Source organism: Podarcis vaucheri, assembly GCF_965113315.1.
Source record: "Podarcis vaucheri genome assembly, chromosome: Z".
Classification (NCBI taxonomy): domain Eukaryota; kingdom Metazoa; phylum Chordata; class Lepidosauria; order Squamata; family Lacertidae; genus Podarcis; species Podarcis vaucheri.
Window position 1 is genome coordinate 36585546 of NC_138758.1, and position 24493 is coordinate 36610038.

General features: G+C 43.2%; 1 protein-coding gene across 2 annotated transcripts in view; it reads left to right on the forward strand.

Annotated features, from left to right (window-relative positions):
- ABL1 (ABL proto-oncogene 1, non-receptor tyrosine kinase) overlaps window positions 1-24493 on the forward strand; it is a 130490-nt gene that overhangs the window by 52739 nt on the left and 53258 nt on the right. Inside the window, exon 1 of one of the 2 annotated variants that reach the window (XM_082207811.1) lies at window positions 1211-1598. The exons of the other annotated variant lie outside the window; for it this stretch is intronic. Within the exon in view, the coding sequence (XP_082063937.1) occupies window positions 1514-1598 (85 nt within the window). The 5' untranslated portion in view covers window positions 1211-1513. Of the gene's footprint in view, window positions 1-1210; window positions 1599-24493 lie in introns of those variants that run through there. 2 annotated transcript variants of the gene reach the window in all.

Genomic DNA, 24493 nt, shown 5'->3' on the forward strand with positions numbered 1-24493 from the left:
TCTCACTTTTCTTGTCTTTGAGTTCTGTTTTACCATCTCCAGAAAAAAATCTGAGAACTTCTCTCTCATGCTGCTGTGAAGCTAGAAAGCAACATATAGTTGTCTAAACATGTCTACCCACTACCCACCCCTTAAGAATTTCTAAAGGGCTGAGACCACCACCTGTAGAGTCTCAGCTGACCCTTTTCTAGTGAAGTGTGGGGGAGAATTTCAGTTTTCTTAGCCTTTCAATAAGAAGCTGAGCAGTTCATGCTTGTTGAACCAGTACAAGAACTGGAACACAATGATCTTTCAGAATTCACAATCCTCTGAATTTTGCAACCATGTACTCCATGCAAGCAGTAAGTATTAATAAAGAGCCACTGTGGTATGGTGGTTAGTGTCAGACTAGGGCCTGGGAGAGACCAGAATTCAAATGCACACTTGGTAACCTTGGTCACTTCCTCTCAGCCTCACCTACCTCATAGGGTTGATGTGGGGATTAAATGAGGAGATATAGAACCTTGAGCTCCTTGAGGGGGAAAAGGTGAGATATAAATGCAATAAATAAGTAATAAAAAACAAAAATGCACAAATTAGAAAAATGTGTACAATGGTACCTCGGGTTAAGTACTTAATTTGTTCCGGAGGTCGTTCTTAACCTGAAGCACCACTTTAGCTAATGGGGCCTCCCACTGCCGCCACGCCGCCAGAGCACGATTTCTGTTCTCATCCTGAAGCAAAGTTCTTAACCCGAGGTACTATTTCTGGGTTAGCAGAGTCTGTAACCTGAAGCATATGTAACCTGAAGCGTATGTAACCCGAGGTACCACTGTACATTAATGAAGATAATATACAAAAATGCATTAACTAGGGTGAGTTGCTTTGCAAAAATGTGTCTGGTCTTGGTCAAAACTGCATACAGAAATGAGTACGTTAGGAGATACTTACCCTAAAACACTTATGAATTTTCACAACTGCAGTTAGGAGATACTGACCCTAAAACACTGATGAATTTTCACAATCGCAGATCGCTGCAGAAGTGTGGAGAACTGGATTTAGGATTTGGAAAGTGAGAAACTCGAAAGAAACTGAAATTGTTAGTTTCATTCCTCCCCTCCTCTGCTTGGAAAGCGGAGCCATGAGGGGTTAACATGGGATGGGCGTTCCTTTCCTGATGTCACAAAGTCAGACAACCAAAGCCTGAAGGGGGCCCTTTGTTGGCAGTTGAATGTATGCAGCCTCTGCTTGAGTTGGATGTAGGACAGAGCTGGAAAGTGGGATGGCAAAATTTGGGAGCGCTCATTTGGAGTAATTCATCATAATAGAAAATAAAAGAATCATAAAAAATGGATGATCCACTGCTTTGACTTCTTCAGTTAACAGTTTTTAAATGAAGGCTGGATTTGTAGCCTTTTTGTGTGTGTATGTACCGGAGGGAACTTTTGTGTGAAGTTTTCAAGAGGAGAAGAGGAGGAGGAGGAGGAGGGGAGGAGACAGCAAGCCTACAAAACCAAGGGCCTTGCTCTAACCGATGAAAATGTTGGAGATCTGCCTGAAATTAGTGGGTTGCAAGTCGAAAAAGGGTCTCTCTTCATCATCCAGTTGCTACTTGGAAGGTGAGTTCAGAGCTGCAGGGTCATTTGGTGGGAGGGAGGAGAGGGAGTAGTTAATCTGTCAGGAGGGCCCCACAAAAGCAGAATTCTTAACTCCAGACTCACTTTGCCTAAGCCTCTGTTCAATTGTGCTTGTGCTTTTCCAGAGAGGGGCCAGCTGCATTGATAGGGGACTGTGCTGGAGGACTTCAGAGGGCCCTTCCCCAGAGTTAGCCTCCACTTGATGGTTTTAGTCCTTGCATGAGGGGTAGGGGGAGCTGTTGGGGGTGGGGTTGGCGGCATCAAAGAAGAAGCTTATTTTTTAAGCAGTTTCTGTGTAACTTTCAAACCAGGTGATTTTTATTAACCACAATGTACAAAAAGTGTGTCCGATTTTCTTCCATTTATGGTTGGAAACTGACGAGAGCTCACTGACAATCTGGTAACAAAACCACATATCTGTGCCTTGGGCTTCTTTCTTGCCGGGAGCAGCCCAAGAGGTTGCTTTTCAGAGGAGAGGATGAAGCCACCCGGGCCTTTGAAGAAGAATTTTAAGTGAGACCCATTCTTGAAGAGAGATTTGCATCAATTGATCCAGAAAGTTTATATGTACATGTGTCTTGGGGTTGTGTAGTGCTGTTAGTTTGTTTTTTAATTCTTTCTTTTTGACGCAGATATTTTATTTGCATCATTTAAACTTCACTTCTGTTGGCCTTCTACATCTTTTAACTTCACATATATTCTTTGGGACATGTCCTTAAGATCAGCACAAGAGCTTAAAAAAAAAGCCTTGCACAAGATCTAGAAGTGAAAAGACAACCTTTTAAAAAAAATTCCATACCAATAGTGTAAGGAATTGGTAATATAGCTATACTCTTCCTTTGGAATATTAGAGCTCAGGATTCAGTTTTCAACTTGTGTCACCAATTGTTCATTTGGACTTGGTCAAGTTCTTTAACCTTTTGTCCCAGTTCCCCCAGGGATCAATGGCACTTTTCCCCCCATCCAGATTTTTTATTCTTTCTCTTCTGGCATTGTTTGGACTGTTCAAGCAGACCATGGCTTTCTCTTCTTTTCTTCTAGGGCTTTGGACAGTGAGGCTTTTGGATGTGGCTCATATACAAACATCATGCATGCCAGGAGCCTCCTCTTGTTCATCAGTTTAGCAAGCGGAAATGAGTCCCCGTGACTTCCTTGAGCCAGTCAGCAATATCTGTTTCTTGGAAGGTTGGCCAGTGAATTCTCCACAAAAATAGTTCTGAAAAGTGGATCATAAAAGCAGATCTTAATAAGTACCTTCAGGGCAGGAATTGTGGCCTGCTTGCAATCATTTGTTATATCTGGGGTTCCAGCAGTTATTGAGTTTGATTTTCAACACCGAGCAAAAGCAAAGGCACCCCCCCTTTACTCAAAATTTCCATCTTCTCAGTCAATTCTGCTTTTTTTAAATAGAAAAAAATGCCATCTTATTGTAACAGTTGTCTGCCATTAACTTAAGTTCTACTTGGAGTAGAGCGGGGACACAAAGAATCAGGGCTGGGAGAAAAATAAACACATTTGTAATGCAAAAAATTTATAGGAGCATTCATTAAAAAATAATTATCAGGCACTGGCTCTATGGAACATTAAGGTGAAAGGGATGGAAGGAAGGAATACCGGACACCTAGGAATGCAGATCTGACTCCTAAGAATCGGGACCCTATGCTATGTCGTTCCATAGCCAGCTATCTAGGTTGGGAAAGGGTTGAAGGGTCCTGGGTCAAGATCCCTTCAACAGCTCCACAGAGTATTATTATTATTATTATTATTATTATTATTAATATATTTCAATTTATATACCACCCTTTATCAAAAGATCCCAGGGTGGAGTATAGCATTAAAAACATATTAAAGAACATCAATGATAGAAACAAAGTAAAAAGCATATTGACAGACAGCATAATAATAATAATAATAATAATACTAATAATAAGATAATCATCATCATAATAGTCCCCTCCCCCACACTTTTACATGTCATAGATTATTTAATAGCCATAGGCCTGGGTAGATAGGAATGTTTTTGCCTGGTACCTAAAGACATGTAATGATGGCGCCTGGTGAACCTCTTTGGGGAGAGCATTCCATAGTCAGGGAGTCACCACAGAAAAGGCCTGTTCTTTGTTGCTACCCTCCAAACCTCTCTGGGAGGGGGGAAATAGAGAATGGCCTCAGATGACAAGTGCAGGGTCTAGGTTGGTTTGTATGAGGAGAGGCGGTCCATACGGTATAGAGGTGCTGAGGTGTATAAGGCTTTATACGTCAACATCAGCACTTTGAATTGGTCCTAGAAACTAATCGGCAGCCAGTGCAGTTGTGCCATAATTGGCACACACCGTACTCTTAAGCTTCTGTTAGAGCTCTTCAGGCTGTCAGAACCCAACAGATGCTTGCCGTTATGTTTCGACCATTGACTTTCTTGACTAGACCACTGTAATTCTCTGTGTGTAGGACTGTTCTTGAAGACTGTCCAGAAACTTTGGCTGGGGCAAAATAAAGCTGCTAGAATAGCCATGCCAGTGGTGAGGACCTTCCAGTCTCTGTGACTAATGAATGCTACCTGGTTGTTTTGGCTAGGCCAAGAAAATGCCACCTATTCTACATCTGAAGTGGGGTGTGGGGCAGAGAGAGACATGGCTGGCCGAAAGGGGGCTTGCATTTATCATTGATTAGAAGCATGTGAAAATCTATGTGCACCAACAATCAGCTGATCAATTTAGCTTTCAAAGCAGTTTGAACATTGTAACTTGCAGCCGTTTTGCATTAGTTATATTGGTTGCCAGTTTGTTTCCAGGCTGAATTTAAAGTACAGTGGTATCTCTGTTTGCGAGCGGGATCCATTCCAGAGCCCCGTTCACAACCTGAAAGGAACGCAACCCCCTTCTGCACGTCTGTGCACGCGCAGGTCATGATTCGCTGCTTCTGCACATGCACATGATGTCATTTTGCGCGTCTGTGCATGCACGAGCGGCGAAACTGGGAAGTAACCCTTTCCGGTACTTCCGGGTCACCACAGGATGCAACCTGAAGCAAACATAACATGAGGTATGACTGTACTGTATCTGCTTTCCATGCAGAATGTTCCTGGTTCAACCCCCAGCAGCATCTCCAGGTAGGGCTGGGAATGCCACCTGCCTAATACCCCGGAGAGCCACAGGCTGTCAATGTAGACAATATTGAGGTAGATGGACCAATCATCCAACTCTATATAAAGAAACTTTCTATGTTTAAATGCATAATACAACAGGGGACACAGATTTACATAAAAGGCAAATTTAGAAATAATGAATGAAGCAGGGGTGGCCAAATGCTCCAAATGTTGTTGGACTCCCATAAACCCCAGCCAGCATTGCCAATAGTCAATGGGATGGGAGTTCTAGCTGAGCAACATCTGAAAGTCCAAAGGTTAGCTCCCTTTGTTTTATAAAGAAATACAGCACATTTTCTCACTCGATATCTGTAAGGGTATGTATATAGAAAAAGATAGATGGATAGATCCTGCTCTATTGTACCATAGCTGTGTGCCTGTTCAGCCTGCTGTCCTGGTGCTAACTGCAGATGAGCAACTTCAGGGCCTCTTCTGCTGTCCCAGACTTTCCTATAAGATGTAAGGTGGTGGGCACCAATAGAATGTATTTAAAAGAGGATTAGACAAAGTCATGGAGTAGTAAGGCCATCAATGGCTGTGTTCTCCCTCCACAGGCAGAGGCAATCTGCCTCTGAATACCAGTTGCTGGGAGTCACAAGTGGCAAGAGTTGCTGTCAGGCTCAGGTCCTGCTTGTGGGCTTCCCATTTGGGCATCTGGTTGCCCATCATGAGAACAGAGTGCTGGACTTGATGGTTCATTCCAGCAGAGCTCCCTATGTTCAGACTTACTGTGTTACCAGAACCTCCATGCTCAGAGGCAGTCTCTCACTGTATACCAGTTACTAGGAATCACAACTGGGGAGAGTGGAGCTGCAGTCAGGTTCTACTTTGTGGGCTTCCCATTGTGGCATTTGTTTAGCCACTGGGACCAGAATGCTTTACTGTATGGGTTCCCTTTGGCCTGATCCAGCAGCCAACCTCTTATTATGTTCTTATGGCCAGATAGCCGTTTAAATTGAGGACTTCTCTCTGTCAAGGAAAGCACATGGTGTCCCCCCCCCACCATGTTGCAGGTCTCTCAAGAGCAGGGGTCAGCAAACTTTATCAGCAGGGGGCCGGTCCACTATCCCTCAGACCTTGTGGGGGGCCAGACTATATTTTGGAAAAGAAAAAAGAGAATGAATTCCTATGCCCCACAAATAACCCAGAGATGCATTTTAAATAAAAGCACACATTCTACTCATGTAAAAATACACTGATTCCCAGACCATCCGCAAGCTGGATTTAGAAGGCAATTGGGCCGGATCTGGCCCCCGTGCCTTAGTTTGCCTACCCATGCTCAAGAGTTTTAAGCAGAGGTTCCCAAACTGAGGCTTGAATGTTTCTTGTTTCAAGACTTCAACTTCCTCCAGTGCCAGGGCTCTTTATTGCCCTCCTTTGATGTAGCCACTGTCTGTATGGAGATAATTAAGCATTACAGAAACACCAGTAGAAAACATTACTCCAATTCTTATTGTTGTTTAAATTACAAGAAAGTAGTTTCTGATTAATCCTTAGGAAGAATGTTCGGATAGTAAGAGCTGTTCAACAGTGGAACGGACTCCTTCGGAAGGTGGTGGACTCTCTCCTTCCTTGGAAGTTTTTAATCAGAGGTTGGAAAGCCATCTGTCAGGGATTCTTTAACTGTGATTCCTGCATTGCAGGGGATTGGACTAAATGACTTTTGGGGTTCCTTCCAACTTTACAATTGTATGATTCTATTCCATACCTGGATATGAAAGACACTGCAAACTCTCAAGCCTTGTCTGACTGTTCAGCAGACAGAATAAACAAGTGGAAGGTGTGATGAATTGCTAAACTACAAACTGTATATACTGATCAAAGCCTTGTAGCTTATTTGAGTTACTGACACTGCCGTTCAGCAATCAGGTGGAATTTATCACAGCATAGTGACCATGTGACTGTGCCTCTTGCTTTGCCTTTATTGGGAGGGTGTGGGTAGAGAACCTCCGATTTTTGCACTGGCAGAACGTAGCCCTTGGTTCAGAGGTTAAGAGTTGCATTGGTTGGGAAACTGCCCTACTAGAAAAACCAACTAACTAACTGAAACTATCACAGAGACAAACAAAGGAGGGTGCCTTCACCCCATCACATACACACGCCTAGAAGATTATGACCCCCCCAAAAAAAACCCCACATACGAATCAATATGGTTACCTTAACTCAGCAACACCGCCCCCCCATCAAAACACACTGCAGCCAATCAACAACAACTAACCATGCCCTGGGCCCTCTGATCTCTCCTCTGCTAGCAAAAATAAGGCACCTATCCATGCAACACTTGCAAAAAAACCCCACTCATATACTCTGTAAAGGATGAAAGGATTTTTAAAATAACATTTTTATGAAGTCTCCAAAAACATTCTAAGGCATTTATCACCATATACATTTTTTTTAACATCCAAATTTTCTTATTGACTTCCCACCCCATCTTCTTCATAAAGAATGAAAGTTTACTATCCCTCTCACCCTGCTTCTTTTTTCTCCCCCTCTATCCTCACTTCTCTTTCTCCCTCAGCCCCACATTGCCAGCAACAAAAAGGTCTCAAATTGACTGTAATTGGCTTGTATGAAATACTCTGTGACTTGAAAACAGAAACTGAATGTACTTTTGTTACTCATGGAAAATCTTTTAATACAAATTGATATTTAGAAAAGATTTGCATTGGTTGCCCTGTCCACTTTTTGCCTCTAATCCCATTCCTCACTGGTGCCATGCAGCCCCTGGAAGGTTGTCCAAGAGGGGAAGTGGTCCTTGGGGTGGAAAAAAGCTGAAAAAACAGTGATGGAAATAGTGTAGGGCAAGAACATCTTGGGAAATATGAAAGACACATCCACACACACACACACAAACTTTGAGATCTGTCACTAATGCTGAGCTCAGGATACCATCATTTTGTGACACACGATTAGGTTTCGCCAGGAGCTGGGCTTCTTCAATTTTGTCCTGAGGTTGTGAAATGTTCCCTCTTGGGAGACTTGCTCATCCCCTTTCAGAGACTGACAAAAACATTCTTTAGTCTGCCTAGACCCGTTGATCCTACTACTGCTGTTTGCTCTGCTCTTTTAAAACTTTTATTGGGTTTCAACTGGGCTAAATGTTGTGTTTTAATCATCGTGGCAGTGTATTAGATGTTTTGTGTCAAAAACAGCTTTGATAACTACCGTTAAGAAGTAGTTGGAAGGACAGTTCCATAGTGGCAGAGCATCTGATTTGCATGCAGAAGGTCCCAGGTTCCATCCCCAGCAGCATCTCTATGTAGAGCTGGGAAAAGACAATCCCTGAAACTCTGGACAGCCACTGCCAGTCAGTGTTGACAGTATGGAGCCAGATGGACCAAAAGTCTGATTTTATATGAAGCAGCTTCATGTATTCTTAATTCAGCTCTTTATTCAGAACCACGATGACTAGAATCTTTCTTTGGGGGGGGCATGGATGAATGGTAAAAATGCCTGTTTTGCATGTAGAAGGTGTCAACTTCAATCTCTGGCATCCGCAGTAGGGCTGGAATAAAACTCCCAGACCCAAACCCTGGAGAGCTGCTTCTGCCAGTCAGTGTAGACAATGGTGAGCTAGCTGAACCTAGGGTCTGACTCCACATAAGGCATCTTCCTACATCCCTAGTGGGTAAATAGTTTTGTGAATTGTGGTGGATTTTTGTTTTTGTTTTAAGCCATCCTTGCTAGCTCAAGCAATATTGCTCCCTAACAAAGTGGTTTCCAAAGTGGAATTTCCTTGGGGGGGGGGGAGGCACTGAGAGGCAAGGGGGAGGCAGGGGTTGCTGGAGTATCAGACTTTGAAAAGCTAGTGTCACTAGATCAAGCCATCAGTTTGGTTGAATTAATCAAACTGAGAAGTTTGAATTGGCGCACAGTTTTACTAAATGTGCAATTGTTACTGTTTTTAATTTTATTGTGTTGGTATCTTCCTTAGTGGCTTGTGCAAACTCTTTTTCTGAACAATGCTTTCTCTAGGGTAGGGTAGTGGGCACTGGGGATGAGTTTATGGAACCATGGGGGTAGTGGCCCGAAAAAAGTTGGGGAACTACTGTGTTTGTGGTGCTTAATCAAAACACCCCCATTATGGTTTCTACAAGGGTTGTCTCTCCCCCCTCCCTTCCTGCTTGATTCCACCTGGTAAATATTATCTTAAGAGGTTTGAAGAACCAAATGGTTGACAGCTGCAGCTCCCACCCTTTCTAGCTCTCCTCTTTCTTCCCAGTTTGGATACTTCTTCGCACCCCCTTTTTGCATTGTGAAAAGGAATAGATCAGATGCGGGGGGGGGGGGGGTGTTGCTGTCTGTTCTTACTGCAGATGTGGTCTCAACAAACGAACTGCATCCATATGTCTCAAAGAGAGGATAAAATTAACTTGCTCTCGCTGTATTTTTATTTTAAAACACAAGTTACTTTTAAAGCAGAGAATTTTTCCATCAAAGCAAAAGCTAGTTCTTGTAAAAACTTAGCTCAAATGGAGCAGAGAAGGTGTGGTTGTTGGGGAACCCTCCCCAATTCAGTGCGCCCTGGTTAAAAAAAACAACCCCAAAAATTTGTAACCAGAGAAGTGATTTCTTTCACTGCCAGCCATTAGATTCTGTAGACATTCCTGTATGGTGAAAGTATCTTGTTACAGTAACCCCAGAGTGGCCTAGTGCAGATTTGACGTTTGCTGTGGTTCTTAGAAAATGCTGGGCTCTTTCTCTACGTGATTTGCAAGGATATGTTTTTGAGCCAGATTCCAATTTCCGTAATTGGGAGAAATGAAGCATTATCTATACCCACCCACCCAAATTCAGTTCTGATCAAAATACAACAGATGAAATCCAGTACCAAAAAAGCGCACAGTTTGTGCTGTTTGAACCCTTAATGCAGAAAGGTTGCAGCATTTTGGAATATTTAAGTCACACCCAAACTATACATTTAAAGTGATGTAAACAAAATCTGCTCCCTTTCCCTTATGGGGTATCTAAGAGCCTGTAGAGAGTCCTTAAGTGGGTTCCCTATCGGTAGAAGAAAATAACAGAGGAGAACCAGAGAATATTGAGAAGCAAACTGGCTAGTAAGCCTGATCTTTATTGAACTGTTGCAACAGGGTCCTCACACCACATGCAAGAGGAAGGAGCAACCCAGAACAATGGTGTGCAAGCCCTTATATAGACTTTTTGAAATTGCCTCCCTGTAAGCTTAAGGCCACCCCCAATACATCATACATACATCACAGAAGGGGCGGTCTACAGCAGAATCCTAAGGCCAGGATACCTGATAATGGTCACTGATTGCATTACCTGGACAGTCTGGCTACACTTTTGTGATGGTTAATACTTTAGTTCCTGAATCCAGGTAACAGGCTTACCCTATTCATACCCAAATGTGCCCTTAAGGCAGGATTTTGTGAGCACAGAGACAATAGGGAGGCTTTTCCTATTCCCATCCAAACTGCACAGGAATATTTGAGGTGACTGAAAGAGTCAAAATGGCTTTAGGACTGTTTTCCTATACTGTTTCAGACATGTGGGGGGTGTATCTGTCTTTGCCTGGTACATTTATGAACATTTATTTTATATCTTAGACCTTATAATTCTTATAACAAAAGCATTCTAGTTCCATGTTAACAGACAGAGCTTCCACTCTAGAAATCCTGGGAACTGTAGTTTGTGAAGAATGCTGACCTCACAGACTTACAGGTTCCAGCAACCTTAACAAATGTTTACCTAGATTCTCCATGGCTGTTAAAGTGCTTTACGAATGCTTTAAATGCAGGGCATGGAGATGACCTAAGTTTAGAGAAAATCTGAGTAAGAGGTGACATGATAGAAGTTTATAAAATTATGCATGGTGTGTAGAAAGTGGATAGAAAAATGTTTTTCCTCCTCTGTGGTAACACTTGGACTTGGGGACATCCAATGAAACTTAATGTTGGAAAATTCAGGACAGATAAAAGAAAATACTTCTCCATGCTGCACGTAGTTAGACTGTGGAACTTGTTCCCACAGGAGGCGGTGACAGCCACCAACTTGGATGGCTTTAAAATAGGATTGGACAGATTCATGGTTGAGAAGATGGCTACTAGCCATGATTTCTATGCTCTGCCTCCACAGTTGGAGAGAATCATGCTTCTGAATACCAGTTTGGAAACTGCAAGAGAGGACAGGGCTCTTCTACTCAGATCCTGTTCTGGGGCTTCCTGTTGGCTCGTCTAGTTGGGCACTGTGAGAACAGGGTGCTGGACTAGGTGGGCCATTGGCCTGATCCAGCAGGGCTCTTCTTAAGTTGTTATTGTCAGATCTGAAACTTCAGAGAGCTTCACTGGAGTGTTTGAGGATTGCTGTAAATAGTTACCACTGCTTTTAGTTTGTGTGCTGTATTTCTGTGTAGATGTATCCCAAAACTGTTCACAGCTCAAGACTAGCAGTACAGGAACAAGGGTATGTGTGAAAACATTATTTACGATAAACTGGGAGTGGAGAACCTTGTTCAGCACCAAAAGTAGTGCCACCCACTTCCAACTCGGGACAGCCACTCCAGAAGGATCCCATGGTTGATGGTATTGAAAGCTGCTGAGAGGTTGAGGAGAATTACCGTAACAGGGACACATCTCTTCTGTTTCTCTCCTGACAGAGGTCATCATACAGGGTGACCAAAGCAGTTTCTGTGCCAAAACTGCTAAGTCCTGATTGAAATGGATCTAGAAAATCAGTTTCCTCCAAGAGTGCCTAGATCTGGGTTGTGACCACCCACTCAGGTACCTTGTCCAAGAAGGAGAGATTAGTAACTGGCCAGTAGTTTTTCCAAATCCAGGGAGGTTTTTTTTGAGGAGCAGTTTTACCACTGCCTCCTTCGAGCAAGGAGGGACCACCCCCACTCGCAATGAGGCATTAATCACCTCCCTGGCACAGCCAACTGCTCCCTCTCTGCTAGTTTTTATCAACCAAGTGGGGCAAGGGTCCATTCCGCAAGTGGTCACCCTGACCAATCCAAACATCTTGTCCACATCCTTGAGCCTTGCAAGCTGAAACTCATCCAACACAGCAGGACTAGGAAATGCTCTGTACACCCCACTGAGCAGAATCAAGATCCTGGTGGATGCAAGCAGTTTTATCCGCAAAATGCTTTGCAAACAAGTCACAGTGAGCTACCATTGGTTTCTACCACCTCTTTTAGGTCAGACTGTAGCAGGCCCCATACGACCTGGGAAAGCTTCTGAACAGCACAATGCGGATGCAATGGAAGCAGCAAAGTAAGCCTTCTTTGCAGGCTTCACTGCCCACTAGGTTGGCCCAATGATGAGCCCTCACCATTGTTCAGTTGCATTCAGCCGGATCTTTCCTCCACTTGCATTTGAGCCATCTCCTAGCTTGTTTCCTCACCCTAACCTCTGGAGTATGCCAGACATCAAACTGCTTCCCTTACAAATGACATGCATTTCATGCTAACTGTTGCTGTCCAGACAGGTGTCTCTTATTTTGTTTGATGAAGCTAAACAGCTTTTGTTAAACATGGGACAGGTGTGTTAGTGTTTTGCATGAAGGGGGAAATAAGTCCTTGTCTTTCTCTCCTTCATTATGCATTTCTTCCTAGGCCTTCTGCTGCTTTGTTTGGTTCCAGACTGTGTGTTTTCCATCCATCCATCTCCTCAGTCTCCCCAGTGAATCTAGTATCTTGCTTCCTCACAAAAGGCTTGGTTCCTGCCTATCACCCATTTAAAAGAAACACCCAGTTGTAATGAAACTGGGTGTGTAGTGTCATGGGAAGATGTGTTTCACAAGTGTGAAAGGTCATATGCTTGCAGGATCCGTAACAATATTTATTTACACACACACACACAAACAGAGAGAGACAGAGAGAGAGAGGTCGCTGTAGCAAGTTATTTGTGACTTCATCATGTGCACAGTGAGCGTGCATTGATTTCTTTTCCCCTCTGATTTCCATTGAGCATGCATGACAGGATGCAATCTTAAAGCAGGTAATTGGAATACCGGCGAGGTATCCTTGCTGAGTTGCTCAGACTTCGTGTTGGGCACCAGGGTGCATGATCTGGCTGTATGTTCTCTTTGCTGATAGATTAAGACTCTGCCTATCTCTGTTGAGCAGATCACACCTGTGTCTGATGTCACAGGTGCATGATGGTAATGTGATATTTAGGAAATTTGGCACCACCTCTGCCTGATACTGGAAGCCAAAGCTCTGTGGTGAAGCCCACATTTTATTCACACATGCATGCATGCACACACACACACACACACACACACACACATACCAGAGTGGTTTACAACCACAGTAAATATATACTGCCCGCCGCCTGGCCACCTGCAGGGAGACAGTTCCACCCTGCCCTCCTCCCATTTCTGTGGAAGGAAAGCCACATTCTTGTCCATGGGATTCACCTCCCAGCTACTACAAAAGTCCTGCTGCACCTTTGGGACTGTGGAGACTCCAATCCACAAATGGTGGCGCTGTAAGGAAATGTGCAAGTCCTCAAAAAGTGCACCAAATATTTGTTCTTGTTGCAATGTACTAAAGCTAGTCTGGTGGAGATTTGCTGTAGTGGAAAAGTGAAAAAGCAGACATTTGAGGGGAGTCAATCTGAAAAGTACAAGCTGAATATGAGTCAACAGTGTGATGCAGCAGCGAAAAAAGCTAATGTTATTCTAGGCTGTATCAACAGAAGTCTAGTGTCCTGATCAAGGGAAGTCATAGTATCACTTTATTCTGCCTTTGTCAGACCACAACTACTGAGTACTGTCAGACCACAACTACTGAGTACTGTGTTCAGTTCTGGGCACTACGATTTAATAAGGATACTTATAAGCTGGAAGTTGTGCAAAGGAGGGCAGCAAGATGATCAGGGGTCTAAAAATCAAACCTTATGAGGAACAGTTGGGGGAGCTGGGTATGTTTAGGCTAGAAAAGAGGAGACAGAGAGGTGATATGATAGCCATCTTCCGTCTCTAAAGGGCTGTCACATGGAAGATGGAGCAAGCTAGTTTTCTGCAGCTCCAGAGGGTAGGACCTGAACCAGTGGCTTCAAGTTGTAAGAAAGGAGATTCCAACTGAATATCAGTAAGAACTTTCTGATGGTAAGAGCAATTCAACAGTGGAATGGGCTTCCTCAGGAGATGGTGGACTCTCCTTCTTTGGAGATTTTTAAGCAGAGGTTGGGTGTCCACCCATCATGGATGCTTTAGTTGAGATTCCTGCATTGGACTAGATTACCCTCATGGTCTCTTCCATCTCTACAATTCTGTGATTAAATGAAAAACTATACTAAAAAAAGTTAACATCAGAAATTAGCTATTGTGGAAATATGTATACTTAATAGCCTGCATAGGGCTGGTGGAATAGAAATGTTTTCAGCAGATATTTAAATGCTGAAACAAGGTGCCTGCTGAATCCCTACTGGCAGAGTATCCCGCAGGACTAGGCCAATAAAACTAATGGCTTGGCTCCTTGTTCTTGTCAAATGAGTCTCACCAATTGAGGGAATGACTAACAACCCTCCTGCAGGTGGTCTCAGTGATTGACCTGGGATACACGGGTTCAGGCAGTCCTTGAACCACCCTGGATCTACGTTGTTCAATATTTTGTAAATTAATAGCTTGAACCTGGCTTGGTAGAAGATGGGCAGCCAGTGCATCTGTTTTAACAATGGTGCCATGTGCTGTCAGCCAGATGCCCCCATCAGCAGTCTTCCCACCACATTCTGCACCATCTGGAGCTTCTGAATCAGACCCAAGAGCAATTCTACATAGAGTGCATTGCAGTAATCCAGACTTGAGGTTACCAGTGCATGGACTACAGTGGTCAGGCTATCCGTGTTCAGGAATGGCTGTATCTGGCAAACCAGACTGAGCTGGTAAAAGGCACTTCTAGCTACAGAGGACACTTGAGCTTCTAGTTATAGAGATGCTCCTTCAGAACTGCTGCAGTTCTTCAGGAGTGCTGAATAGGGTACAGAATCCAGTCACTCTATACTCCATTTACCTTTAAATTTTTTTTTGCTGTGCAGTAATACTGCTTAGTGTTGTATTTATCCTGGACTGTCCACACATCCTTCCGCTTTATTAGGTTTGTGATGCTTCCACTGTGTTACTGAATTATTGCCATATGGAGCAGACACTGTTGTGTAGTGCTACAAAAGTGGTTGCGTGGGGGACCAGAACATCTGGGGTATGAAAAGTTACAGGATTGCAGCAGGAAGTTACAGGACATGCATCAATTGGAAACAAACCTCAAAACATTTGCAGGAGCAAACCATACTGAAACTGGAATTGTGTGTAACCACCTGATGCCTTCTTACATGCAAATAGTCATGAATGCACAATGAAATTGATGCCTAGAGGGACCGTGTGGTGTTCTGAAGTGTTTCTTCAAAGAAAGTCACTGGGTGAGGTGACCCAGAGGTTGCATTAGAAGAGCCTGCTGGATCAGGACATAGGCACATGTTGTCCAACATCATGTTCTTACCAGGGCAAGCCAAATGTTTATATGGGAAACCTGTAAACAGGACTGGAATGAAAGAGCACTCTCTCCTGCTGCAGTTTCAAGAAACCAGTATTCAGAAACATTGCTGCTTCCGACTATGGAGGCAGAACATAGCCACCATGGCTAGTAGCCATTGATAGTCCTCTCCATGAATTTGTCTAATCCTGTTTTAAAGCTATCTAGGTTGGTGGCCATCATTGCCTCCTGTAGGAGTGATTGTCAACTGTGAAGAAGTTCTTCCTTTTTCCTGTTTTGAATCATCCAATATTCAGCTTCATTGGAAGTCCACAAGTTCTAGTGTTATTAGAGATAGAGAAGGTTTCTCCATCCAATCCGCCATGCCATGCAAAATTTTATAAATTTCTATCATATCACCTCTTACCCACCATTTCTCTAAGCTAAAAAGTCCCAAATGCTGCAACCTTTTTGTTCACCCAGTTTGGCGAGATCCTTTGGTGGTTTTTTTGTTTTTACATGCTGCTTACGTTGTGTCTGAAAACATGGACACTTAAATGTTCTTCAGAATGATCTAATAAATATAGGGCTAAGATCTCAAATGACCAGCATAGGACTCAGTACCTCTTTTCCTTGATAAGTGAAATTGATTTTCCGCTATGAAACTTGAACCAAATTGGAAGTTAGCAATTTCAGGACCCGACTCATCAGTTACTACAGCCAGTTCCAAAACTGCTGCTATTTTGAGGGTGGGATTCAATCATACCCTGTCAAATTCAGGCTGGGCACAGTTGGGCCATTTGCACAGCAAACACAACCCCCCCCCCAAAAAAAAATAATAATCAGACACTTTGATCAGGAGAGTGATAGAGAAATGGTTTGGTATCACATCTTCTAACCTTCCTGGAATGAATGCTCAACAAAACAGCCATTGTTGTTGCCATTGTTCCTTGCAAAGTTTGGTGCAAGCAACATCAGGAGGGAAGCTGAATTAACAGGCTGCCTGCATGTGACCTATGATTCATGTGAGCTCTGTGAGTACAGCTTTCTCTCTATTGAAGTGCAGAGTATTTGAGGACTGGGACATTCGCAGAGAAACCAAAATGCTTGTTTACAAAGCTATTGTACTACCAACCTTGTAGTACATGCTTGTGAATATGCTTGTGAAATATGGACCACTTATAAACGCCATCCCCAGCTCCTCGAAAGATTCCATCAACAGTGTCTCCGATAATTTTTACATATCACTTGGGAAGACAGGCAAGCTAATATCAGTGTACTGGAAGAAGCAAAGATCACCAGTGTTGAAGCAATGATTCTTCAACATCAACTTCGTTGGACTGGTCATGTTGTGCGGATGCCTGATGATCATCTTCCAAAGCAACTACAGTGGTACCTCGGGTTACATACGCTTCAGGTTACAGACTCCGCTAACCCAGAATAGTACCTTGGGTTAAGAACTTTGCTACAGGATGAGAACAGAAATCATGCTCCGGCGGGCCGGCAGCAGCAGGAGGCCCCATTAGCTAAAGTGGCACTTCAGGTTAAGAACAGACCTCCAGAACGAATTAACTACTTAACCCAAGGTACTACTGTACTCTATTCGAAACTTTAAAATGGAAAGCGTAATGCTGGTGGTCAACAAAAGAGGTTTAAAGACTGTCTCAAGGCAAATCTAAAAAAATGTAGTTGCAACTGGGAAACACTGGCATGCGAGCGCTCCAGTTGAGAACAGCCTTTACCTCAAGGGTTTGAAAATTGTATAAGTGCAATTTATTCAGAACAAAAGGCTAAACTAATAGTTAACAATCTGGTGACAGAGGAATTTAAGATAGAGAAAGGGTCACGACAAGGCTGCCCAATCTCCCCATTGCTTTTTATTTCGGTCCTGGAGGTTCTGCTAAATATGATCAGAAGGGACCGTTTGATCAAAGGTATACAGGTCGGAGCCAAACAGTACAAATTGAAAGCTTTTGCAGATGATTTAGTATTGACGTTACAGGAGCCAGAATCTAGTACTAAAAGAGTATTAGAATTGATTCAGGAATTTGGTCATGTGGCAGGATTTAAGCTGAACAAGTTAAAAACTAAGGTGCTTGAGAAAAATTTAACACCGATTGAGAAAGAGAGGTTTCAGAAGGAGACAGGTTTAACATTGGTTAAGAAAGTAAAATACCTGGGGGTTAATATGACCGCTAAGAACTTAAACCTATTTAAAGACAATTATGAGAAATGTTGGTCAGAAGTGAAAAAGGACCTAGAGATATGGTCAAACTTGAAGCTTTCCTTGTTAGGTCGAATTGCTGTTATAAAGATGAATGTATTGCCAAGAATGTTATTTTTGTTTCAATCATTGCAAATCTTGGATAAAATGGACTGTTTCAAGAAGTGGCAGAGAGACATTTCTAGATTTGTCTGGCAGGGCAAGAAGCCCAGAATAAAATTTAAAATATTAACTGATGCAAAGGACAGAGGTGGATTTGCCCAGCCAGACCTTAAACTTTATTATGAATCAGCAGCATTCTGCTGGCTGAAAGAATGGCTGCTTCTTGAGAACACAGACATTTTGGATTTAGAAGGTTTCAATAACGTTTTTGGGTGGCATGCATATTTGTGGTATGACAAGGTTAAAGCACATAAAGCATTTAAAAACCATATTGTTAGGAAAGCATTGTTAAATGTCTGGATAAGATATAAGGACTTACTTGAAAATAAAACCCCAAGGTGGTTGTCACCGATGGAAGCAAAGGCTCAGAAAAAGCTCAATATGGAGGCCAAATGGCCGAAATATTGGGAAATTTTGGAACAAGAATGAGACAAATTGAAACTGCAGAGTTTTGAGAAATTAAAAGATAAAGTGCGAGACTGGCTTCATGTGATGGCCTGGGATTCCGAGTCTGAGAGTGAACCGGAGGAATCCCAGTCGGCACAGGAGTCCCCGCCTCCAGGGCCGGCTGAACTGGGGCAAGGCCTAGATGCTGAGGAGCCTGCACCTGTGATAGATCCTCAGGGGCAGGCACCAGGTGAGACCATTCTGGCCCCAGAGGTGCTGGAGGACTCAGTGGCTACAGGTGAGCCTCCCCCGGGGCCCAGTAACCCTTCGGCCTCTCCTGAACTGCAGAGGTTTAGGGCAGAGAGGCAAAGGGAACTGGTCTCTCCCAGGAGGAGTGCTCGCCTTAAGGCCAGGAGAGGCGGGGCTCCTGGGGGCCGGGACCGCCCCCAGCCTTAGAAGAAGATAAAGGTCAGGCAGCCCGGTCCCAGGTTGCGGGAGCAACGTTGTTGTGGAGTACCTGCTTTACCCAGACCTAGATCTGCACTCCCGGTGTGCCTGTTCCTCGCCCGGCTTCCTGCTCCTGACTCTCCGGTGTTCCTGTTCCCCCGCCCGGCTCCCTGTTTCGGACCTCGCGTCTCATCTGGTGATCGTCTACCCTGCTAGTGACTCTGGACTGAACTTTGGATACGGTATTAGTACCTTTCCCCCCCAGGACCAGCACACTTCATTATTATCAGATAATGGAGGCATACGATTTGGACAAGAAAATTGGCTTCCAGGTGGAAAAATCAAAATTAGAAACAGAACTGTTAGAACCTAAAACTAAGATTTTGTCAAAGGTGTATAACTTGCTGTTGAAATGGAATACTCAGGATGAAACGGTGAAATCTGCTATGATTAAATGGGCACAAGATGTTGGACATAACATTATGTTTGCTGACTGGGAACAGTTGTGGACTACAGGTATGAAATTTACGGCATGTAATGCCCTAAGAAAGAATATTATGAAAATGATATACAGGTGGTACATGACACCAGTCAAGCCTGCAAAAATCTATCATTTGCCTGATAATAAATGTTGGAAATGTAAAGAAAACGAAGGTACATTCTTTCACCTTTGGTGGACGTGCCCAAAGATTAAGGCTTTCTGGGAGATGATCTATAATGAAATGAAAAAGGTATTTAAATATACCTTTCTAAAGAAACCAGAGGCCTTCCTGCTGGGCATAGTCGGCCAATTGATGCCAAAGAAGGATAGAACTTTCTTTATGTATGCCACAACAGCAGCAAGAATACTTATCGCAAAGTATTGGAAGACACAAGATCTACCCACCTTGGAAGAATGGCAGATGAAGGTGATGGACTATATGGAACTGGCAGAAATGACTGGCAGAATCTGAGACCAGGGAGAAGAGTCGGTGGAAGAAGATTGGAAAAAGTTTAAAGACTATTTACAGAAATATTGTAAAATTAATGAATGTTAGAATGATGTTGGATAGAAACTAAGTGGTTTCTAGCTGTAATGTTATAAGGGAATATGAAAAAATGGACTATTAATGTTACAATACTTTAAGATTGAAGATTAGGATAAACAAAGAGGGGAGGGATTTGCTGAACTAACAAACTGAATTGGAATACAGAAAAGGGAGGCGTGAGGAGGTCCGGGAAATAAGCAAATGAAAGATAAGTGATTGAAAGACTGAATTGTTTTTAACTATTTTTATTTTGTATTTTTCTTTTTTCTTTTTTCTTTTGTAATATTTTGAAAACCTTAATAAATATCTTTATATATAAAAAAAGAGAACAGCCTTTACCAAAGGTGTCATGGGCTTTGAAGACACTCGAACTCAAGACGCATGGGAGAAACGTGCTAAGAGGAAGGCACGCTTGGCAAATCCACACCGTGATCAACTCCTGCCTGGAAACCAATGTCCCCACTGTGGAAGGATGTGTGGATCCATAATTAGCCTCCACAGTCACTTACGGACTCATTGTTAAAACTGTGTTTATGGAAGACAAAGAAGAAGAAGACGATTAGAGGTGTAATTCAGCATATTTTCCCGTTCTGCCCCATATTTGTTGCCTGCAGCCTTGGATCTGTTCTGCTGCAATTCACTTTCTGTCAAAAACCATGTTATTTGTCTCACTGCCTGCTGTGAGGAAATCGTGAAGCACACATAATTAATCATGTAAATTATGTAACTTAGGTTGTCATTAGGTCATTCCTCCCCATTCATTCCATTGCAAAGGAAAATAAATGCATTTAGGGGTGGGGGACCATAATAAATTACCTATCGTTTGCGTGCTGAAGGCAGCAAAAGTAGCAGCAATTATCAGTTGTATTCACTGGGTTGCTTTCTGTTGCAGACATAAAGTGAACACCGGCAATTTCCCCTCCTCTGTCTGTTTTTGTCGGAATGTTCTGACATCCCTAACCTTGAGGGAAGCTGTCATGGCGTGCCATTGTTTGAGGAAGTGAGCCTGTAATTGGCAGCCGAGGAAGTAGCTGCAGTGCAGAAGGAAGTCTGTCGCTTCACTTTAAAGGATGCTTTTGTGGGGAGGTGATTGTGATGTCTGCAAGTCCACGGGACGTGGCACTTGTTGTTGATAGATGTTGGATGTTGTCTTTCCGTTGGACCTGCCTTGCAGTTGGTACAGCTTGGAAGCTGACTTCCCATGCAGGTTTCTAGTGTTTGTCTGAGAGGAGAAATGCAAAGTTTAGTCTGGGGTGGAAGCTCCTGACTTCAAGAGCTTTTGTGTGGGTGGGTGGATATGTCAACTGCAAATAGGGACTGAAGGATATTTTTAATGTTCTGGTTCTGTCTGTTTCTCATCTCTATCCCTCCCTCTCCCCCCTCCCCGCCCCATGTTCTTCACCTTTCTGCACCTATTTGCATTAGAGGGGAGCAGCTGAATTCTCATGAATATTCATCACCATTTTTGTGCTAATTTCTCCCAACAAACTTTGTATGATTTTTTTTTTACTAATGGTACACATTTTTGCAAAGCCTTCCCTGTAATGTAGTGCACTTCTTTAATCTGTTTGTTTATTTCATAAAATTTACACCCTGCTTTATTGTTAAAAAAAAAAAGACACTCAAATGACACCTTATTTATGGCAGCCTCACCTAAAGAAAAAAACTTCTCTGTCATTGGCACCACCAGTGAATTTTTCCAGTCCTTTTTTAAAGCCATCCATGTTGGTGGCATTCACCATCAGGTGAGCACAACTTCCTTATGGCACTTTAGAGAGGCACATTTGAATCTGATTTAGTGGAAAAGAGAAGGAGAGACAGGCACACACACAGATTTGAATGTGCCTCTCTAAAGAATTTGGCTCCCTGTTTGGAACAGATGCTTCTGCGAGGAGGGAGTAAAGGTTTTAAGATGTGTACGTGTGCTTTTCCTAGTGTGGAAGCTGTGGTGGGAAGTTGTGTGTTGTAGAGCACAAGTGAAAAGGAACCTTGGAGCAACAGTAGCAGACTGAGGCTGATCAGACCCAGTGACTAGTGAGCTTTGAGCTCAAGAGCCTCCTCCTCAGCAGCTCCCCTATGCCACATGTGAGAGAGACATTGCTCAAATCTGGAAATGTTGCATTGATTTAAATACCGGTGCCACCTTAACTAGTGACTTTACTGTAGCATAGTAAAGTAGCATAGTAAAGTAAAGCATAGTAAAGTTTCTGTAGCATAGTGCTTATTATGTTTGCCTAACACGCAAAAGATCCTCAGTTCAAAACCAGGCAGAAACAATTAAAGTGTCAGACAGGGACCCAGGAGAGACCAGGGTTCAAATCCCCTCTGGGTCATGAAACTCACTGGGTGTGACCTTTGGCTACTCATTCACTCAGCCTAACCAACCTCTCAGGGTTGTTGTGGAAAGCTACGTACACCATCTTAAGTTTCTTGGACAAAAAAGTAGGATGTCAACGTAAAAAATGAACACATATGGATGGACAAATACGTCAAATTTTCATTTCCTCCAAAAGTTCAGTTCACATTTCCACATCAGTTTTTGAATTCTTCTCTCTTCATGAAAATTTATCTGCTTTTTTGTGTGAATTTATCCTAATATGCACATTTTTAATATGCAGTTTTGCCTAAAATGTAATGATTTGCAAAGCAATCTGCCTTAGTGCAATGCATTTGTGGGTGGGTGGGTGATTTTCATTAACATATTCATTTTTGTACACACTTCCCTTGCTATGTAATTATTTGTACATATCGCTTGGCTGGAGAACTATGGGAATTTTGGAGAATTTCTGTGTTTTGGTTTCTTGTATTTAGTTGAGGAAAAAACCAAACCTGGATAGATTATGCTTGCTGGAAGGTTGCTGCAGTTGGTAGATTGAAATTTAATCATCATCATAATCAACAACATCATCATCATCATAATCTGCCTTTCTTTTCAATAAGAAATACCCAGGTGGTTCAGAAATTGACATAACATCAAAATAACAAGAATCAAATTATTGTAAAAAGTACAGCTACCTGTAATTAAAGTACATAGCAAAACAAACAAACAAACAAACCTACATTAAACATCCTTAACATAATAAACAAGCCCATCAGGGCAATGTGACAGTTTAAATAGCAATCAAAGCAGAAGGTTCAAGTCAGATATCGGGGATGTCTGCTGAAGCAGGTGGTCTCTCCAAAAGCAGGCTTTGTTCTCAAATATCAAAGCAGGAGATAGATGTTGTCTTTTTACTTCTGCCACTGAAGTTCATACTACTTGGAGTGCAAGCTTTCAATACATGTGAAGTTCTTCAGATTCTATGTTCAAGAAAATCGGCACAAAATGTGTGTGTGTGTGTGTGTGTGTGTGTGAGAGAGAGAGAGAGAGAGAGAGAGAGCTTCTGCATGCAAAGCAAGTGCTCTGTCACTGAATTTACACCCCTCCCTAAATTTGGCTGCCAATAGGTCCTGTTGTTAAGGATTCAGATATTCTTGGAGGTAGTGCAATTTTCCACCTTCAGCCGTGATTGTGTGGTCACTCAGGCCTAATAGGTTTCAAGATCTATGGCCAACGAGCACTATGAAGATACGGGTGATACTTTGCATCATGTCCTGCTTTCAGGTTTTTGTTCAAGGCATCTAGTTGGCCACTGTCAGCCTGCTGGACCAGATGGGCCCCAGTTGGCCTGATCCAGCAGGGAGGCTGTTTCTATCTCTTTATGAAGATCACTCAAAAGTAAATAGTTTTCCTTGATTTCCAAGTTGTGCTTTCACTGTTCTCCTGAAGTCTGGCCTGTTGCGTCTCCTCATCTCAAAAGAGAGCAAGTAGTTTGGCGCAGAGAGAAGGGAGGGGTCAAATTTTTAACATTAACATGAGGGAAGGGGGGAACGAGGAGAGTTCTCATGCTATTCACAGCATGGCCTCTCTCCAGGATCTTGATTCAAGACCTGGCATGAGCCCTTCACCACTTGTCCTTGGTTGTGGTGTAATTGGAGGGGAAGACAGTGCTGGATTTCTGGCCTTCCTGTTGAATCAGTCCCCATTGGGAGACATTTTTTCTCACTGACCGAGGTTACATGACATCCCACTGTGTACAGTTTACAGTAAAGCCTTTGCACAGGGAGGATGGAGCAGCAGCAGGGGGTGAGGGGGCAGCCTTTATCTCTGCACTGCTCTTCACTGATGTCATCTTTCCACCATCTCCAGCTGTTTGATGTCTGTTTATTTCAGGTGTTTGCCCAGCTGATGATGTCACACACACACACACACACACACACAGCACATCCAATATGTATGGCGCCTCTTTGCTTGATAAAAGGAGCTTTTTAATGGGCTTGACAGGATCAAAGCATTCTTCGGGGTAAAATGATTAATCAGCTTAATTTTCTCCAAGTGGCTCTTCTGTTTCTCTCATAATTGTCGTAATTAAAGCGCTGCGGGGATGATAAAATGGGTAATCTGTGTGCACAAAAAAGGGACAGATGAGTGGGGGGGGGAGGCTGGATCCCCGTTGCATGTTTGAAAACTTAATTGTTTTACAGCCCATCTTCTTTTCTAGGTATTTTGCCTTGGTGAATAAGGCAGCTTTTGAGGAGAGCTCTGCAACCAAAGCTGGTGTGTTTGTGTGCAGATAGATATAGGATAGGCCTTTCAGAGCAGGTGGCGGGTGGCACTGTGGTCTAAACCTTGGGCTTGCCGATCAGAAGGTCGGTGGTTCGAATCCCCGTGACAGGATGAGCTCCTGTTGTTCTGTCCCAGCTCCTGCCCACCTAGCAGTTCAAAAGTACGTCAAAGTGCAAGTAGATAAATAGGTACCGCTCCGTTGGGAAGGTAAACGGCGTTTCTGTGCACTGCTCTGGTTTGCCAGAAGCAGCTTAGTCACGCTGGCTACATGACCCGGAAGCTGTCTGCGGACAAACGCCAGCTCCCCTGGCCTATAGAGCGAGAGAAGCGCGCAACCCCAGAGTCATCCGCGACTGGACCTAACGGTCAGGGGTCATTTTACCTTTACCTTCAGATCAGACCCATTGAAATTAATGGGCCTACTCTGAGTAGGGCAAGCA